The following is a 5,289-nucleotide window of genomic DNA, read 5'->3' on the forward strand; positions in this document are numbered from 1 at the left end:
ATGTTTTAATGACATCCATTCCATCAATCAAAAGCGCACTTCCTCATTTGGCCACTGGCCAAAAGGTTATGTCAATTGATGACTCTGGTGAGCCACACAACAAGAAACAGTTGAGGTAGAACTCTCACCCTTGATTGGAAATGGGGCCCACCGTGCTGTGAATATGCCATGCATATGATACATATTGGCAGACGTATCTTGTGTATGGATTGGATGCAATATACACGGCAGAGTTGGACCCAGATGCAATCAATCTAGATGGAATTGCACCCCATCCAAGCATAGGAAGGTGAAGAAGGTTGAAAATTTTCATCTAAAGGTTAGTAATGTTTCTTCTATGTCATTCCAAAAGGGAAAAGTGAAGGAAGCTTTTCATGAAGTTATCTTCATCCTCAGCTTTCCACCTGTTTTTCCATGACTTGTCTGGGCTGCTTTGGACCTTGAAAGAGATGGATGCTTGGCCTTTTGTGATACAAAAAATTCATGCTTATCTGTACACCTTTATTCTTTATTATTATTTTTTTCCCCAACCTGGATTTCATTGTATGTATTATTTCAAGCACAAACTGTAAGGAATGGCATATACCACCTTGGGCTCATCAGGGCCTATATAATTGAGATGTTTGGATCTTTCCAAACAGCCAAAGAAGGGCAGCATTCATTCCTTTCACCTGATATTTTCAATTCTTTCCTCTCTATTAGCAAATAAGGTATGGATGATGAAAGCAAACCTAAGAATAAAATCTACTAGGTGCATAACTCGGATTCAAATAGGTGCTGCATCAGGGCATCGCTCTTGCCAACTCGCTATCCAGTCGGCAGTTATGAAGAGGAGAAGGTAGATTCAACTCCCATCTTCCATATTTTGGAATCAGAGAACCATCCTGTCTACATTCATAACAGTTTAAAAGAAAGAGCATTAAACAGCCCCATTTCTGCAATTCAATGTAGAGACTGTAGACAACATACCACACTTGGTCAAATGTATCCTGTTTTGAGATGAAGAGAGATTAAGTCCTTTCAAGAAAACATAGGGGGAAAAAAAGCCCTTCACTTGGATTCACAATTTTATTTTAGTACATCTGAGAATCCCTCTCCCCCACTTTCTCACCATCTCTGTCACTATCTCATATAAACATGCATATACACAAACTCACCAAACCATTAGTTCTAAGTAAAACAAACACATGTTCTAAGGTTACAAAAGAGCAGCCATTTGAGATGCTTCAAGACTGGCTCCTCTACTGAGGAAGCCAGATATATTCCTGGGTCTTGCTCACATTCCTAACCAATTTTCAAGTGCAACCCATTGCATTTGCGAAAATCAAGCAGGGAATTGTGGCAAATCTCAGTCATGAAAACTCACCTCAACAAGTTGAATCTCCTTCCTCCCAACATTTACAACAACTGATTTTATTTTTTTTTTCCTTGTTAACCAAACCTTTTACGTGGTCTCCTGGAAGTTAAGTGACCGCGACAATGCTGCAGGGTTGGCGTGCAAGACCTGAGAGGTCTCAGTGGTATGACTCCTTTCATCTGACTTTGATCGGAAGGCCTTGAAAAGACCTCCACCACTGATTCCATCAGCCTTGTCCTTCTTAATTCCCAGCGTTGCCCATATAGAGCTCCTTGCAGCTTCACCAGGATCATCAATCCTCAATGTCTTGGGAATCCAAAGACATCTCTCTGAATTGTTCTGTTGGTGTGTCTCCTCTTTCTCTGAATCACATTGCTTTAGTGTGTTTCCTTCTCTTGTATGCTTGCCTAAGGTTGGAGAATTAGGACTGGATCCAGCAGTAGGAGAAGAGGATGGGGGTGATATCCAAGGGACGCTCCAAGCGCCCGGAAGCGCACAGCCCCAATAAGCTGGGGCAGGGTAAAATGGTATTGGAAAGCTTGAAGCGCAGAAAGCAGGTGGTGCGATTGGAGAGCTCCATTGTGCTGAATTCCATGGATAAGTCCAGGGAGTCCCTGGAAAACAAGGTAACTGAGGAGGGAAGCCTTGATAGTTCCCTGCTGCTGGCTCTGGCATATTGGCCTGGTTTCCATCTTCGGCAGAATTTGAAGCTGTGATGGAAGAGCCACTGGATTGCTCCTCACCATTTTCGCCACCACCGCAGGAGACTGGAATTCTCTGTTCTTCTGTTCTATGAAAGCCATTCCGGTGGCAGTTGCGCATTGTTTTCTCTGCAAGGCTCAAGACAGATGCCATCGATTCGCAGAGAGGCGAATCCGAGCCAAAACTGAGTACAGTGCCATTGGGTGTCAGAGGAACACGATGAATTGTTTCAGGCATGTCGGTTCTAGCTGTTTGGAGAGCTTCAGACAAGGTCATGTGTCTATAATGTGAGGCAGAGTTCTTGTTCTTTCGACGCCCAGCTCCCACGGGCACATTCCTCATTGTCCCACCAGCCGTCCAATATCTCTGGCAGTTCTTGCAGAAGTGGCGAGGTTGGTTGACATTGTAATTGTTGTAGTAACAGAACTTAGTATCTAGGCTGTTACAGCGAGGACATGGCAGTATCTTGTCGGGTTTCTTTAGAGTCTTCTCTTTTGAGATACTTGTGTCGCTCTGTTCTTGCTCAGTCTTTGAAGCATTTGCAGTTGTGGGTTCTATGTGGGCAGAAGTTGTCTTTGCAGTCTCATTTATCCTTGAAGATGTGGTGGGTTCTGTTAACTCTTCAGGAATTGGGGCTGCTTGATCGTTCTGTTTAGCTTCAGTGGGATTTTTGTTCAATGTATCCTGTCATTTCAAATCGACACTGAGATGAGAAACATCAATAGAAAGGCAAAAGGAAAATGAATATTTACACATGAGCAAAGGTCACTCATATTCATTTGCAAACTCTCTATCTTGTATGCACCAGATCTAATCAGCAAGCATACCCATCACACTTTGAAGGCAAAATATGAGCAGAAATCGGTATGGATGGCATATTGTGCATGTTTCTCCCAATTATTTCACACTACAGAAGATTGAACTAACAAATAATAGTTACACATAATCTTCTACTCTTTAGAAGTGGATAAGATCTGATCTCATGATTTAAAGAAAAGAAGCACAACCAAGAAAGTAAATGTTTTACGAAAACCAATTGAAAGGAAATTCTAACTTCAACAGAAATCATTTAAAAAAAAAAAAAGAGGCATTATTGAAGTAGGAAGACACAACAAACACCGATATATCTTCCATTGGCATCTACCAACGAACACACAGATCAGACATAGTTCGCCTACTTCCCAACACTAGTGATCCGTGAAGATCTGTTTTAGTCATGATAACATAAAGACAGCAAAACCCATAGAGATAGGTAAGAAACAGCAACCACATGTTATTCGATGGCATTCTCGGCATTAGAAACCCTCAGCCATCAATATCATGACAAGAACCTTAGGATACACTTGGAAGTTCCCAGTTAACTAGGCCAACACAGTAGATTGGTCTCAAAACACAAGTGAGATATGTGCGGAGCCTTCCGGTGTTGGGGTGGAAGATCTGGGAAAATGGAATTCCATTTATTTTCCAAGCTGCCCCAAACTGCAAGCCTATCTTGTTGGCAAACTGCAATTTGGTTGTACATCCAAACACACCCTTATGTAATTGAAGCAGCTAAGGTAATGGAAACAGTAACATCTTCTTCTAGTAATTCTAGTCATAGTTAATGATGGGATACTAACAAATGGTAGGTCGCGACAGAAGGGGTCAAATTAACAAGATTAATCACAAAAGGCATGTGAGCAGATACAAATAGTACTTAAATCAACATAACATCTCTGCATTCCATGTTTCAATCAGTACAAATCAAGCTTACAAAAGACATGGAACACTACCGTATAAGAAAAAACCAAAATTCTAACTGGGATATGAACCAGAAACTCATCGATCTAGGAAAAAGATCATAAGATCCTGCACTTTCTCATCATAAGGAAGTTTTCTAGAAACTGATATTCCTTAATTCTATTGAAGAAAGTCCAGAAATACAACCAGACTCTGACTAGAACTGATAATGAAAAATTTTTCAAAAAAATAAAAAATAAAAATCTAAACTTCTGATCCTAGTAACTCAAAAAGGCAAAAATGAAAGTAAAACACAATAAAAGAGAAAGAAAAGCCCGAGTGAGTGTGCCGACGAGGAACTGGAATTCATATGTTACCCATCGAAATTCCTCTTAAACAGAACTAGTTACAAAAAATTGTGGAAGAAAACCTAAAGAATCTCGCTGTTATCTTTCCAGAAGCCACTCTGAAAGTCATTTCACCCCTTGGAAAAACCTACAAACTTCTATCAAAGATCCTCCGAAATAAAATCACATCTGAACAGTACTATCAGGAAAAAAACCAGAGAAACAGAGAGACAAGTAAAAGATTTTTGCTTCCAAAGAAAATGAAACCATAATTCAACCCAACAAATTGAACAGAAATTCTCCATACTCATCAAAGACTAGAAGAATCCGAGAGAAAAAAATAAAAACTAAAAATAACTACGACCCCAAAATTTCCTCCGATTCCATGCAAAATCAAACGACAGAAATCTCCAGAAAGAGAAATAGACGTACGATCAAAACAAACTTTAAAAACCATAGAAAGAAGACTGAAATTGGAATTCGAACACAGAGAAAAACCGCCGGTAATCTAAGAACAGAGAGGAAAACCCTAGAAGAATATCTCTTTCTCTATACCTCCTCTTCTTCTTCTCCTCCTCCTTTCGGGTTTTGCTCCTGCGAAGAAGAAGTCTCGAGAACTTCCGGTCCGTCGCCTGCGCTGGACAGGACATCATCAGTCGCTCGCAGGGGGATCGTCTTCCCAAACAGCTTAATCGCGGGGTCTCTGGTTTCTGGCATTTCTTCTTCCTGAAAAATCTGAAATCCGATACACGGTAAGTACGGGGTCGAGGGGCAGTTCGTAGCGCTTCGATCTCTTCTCTCCTCGTCGTAACTTCTCTCACCTGTTTAACGAGCTGGAAGTGCCACGTCATCAGGGGAAGCGATTCTCAGCCACAAGTTCTTGTGGCGTTGGAATTGCGTTTTTGATTCTAATGGAGGAGGAAAGTGGATGCGGCCCTGCGTCCTAGTCAGCATCCCAATAACTCGCCCGAGGAAATGGGTAACTCGCTGAGTTCTTTTCCTCCTTCCTTTCTTTATGCACCTTGGAGTATCTTAGCAGTCCTCCTAAAGGACTCGCGCTAGTGTCCTTGACAGCTTACTCGCTTCCACACTTAAAAATTTTAACATCCAAAGAGATTATAAGTTCTTCTTGGTTTTCACATTTCATGGGCCAAAATTCAGTTA

The 5,289-nt window shown here is 41.3% G+C and overlaps 1 protein-coding gene across 1 annotated transcript; it reads right to left on the reverse strand.

The window, feature by feature from the left end:
* Window positions 1-1,034: 1,034 nt before the first annotated feature.
* On the reverse strand, window positions 1,035-5,002 carry LOC131242059 (cyclic dof factor 2-like). Its single transcript, XM_058240444.1, has 2 exons — window positions 4,681-5,002; window positions 1,035-2,743 (listed from the first exon to the last, which is right to left on the reverse strand). The coding sequence occupies exons 1-2, from the start codon at window positions 4,840-4,842 to the stop codon at window positions 1,445-1,447; spliced, it is 1,461 nt and encodes a 486-aa protein (XP_058096427.1). The 5' UTR covers window positions 4,843-5,002; the 3' UTR covers window positions 1,035-1,444.
* Between the last annotated feature and the right edge of the window lie 287 nt (window positions 5,003-5,289).

The sequence above is a fragment of the Magnolia sinica genome, chromosome 4 (genome assembly GCF_029962835.1).
Source record: "Magnolia sinica isolate HGM2019 chromosome 4, MsV1, whole genome shotgun sequence".
NCBI lineage: Eukaryota > Viridiplantae > Streptophyta > Magnoliopsida > Magnoliales > Magnoliaceae > Magnolia > Magnolia sinica.

Excerpts from the sequence above, each read along its gene's own strand:
- LOC131242059 (XM_058240444.1), bottom strand. The coding sequence starts at position 4,842 with ATGCCAGAAACCAGAGACCCCGCGATTAAGCTGTTTGGGAAGACGATC. Across the intron at positions 2,744-4,680 it reads GAGGAGAAGAAGAAGAGGAG|GATACATTGAACAAAAATCC; the intron begins GTATAGAGAAAG and ends TTGAAATGACAG.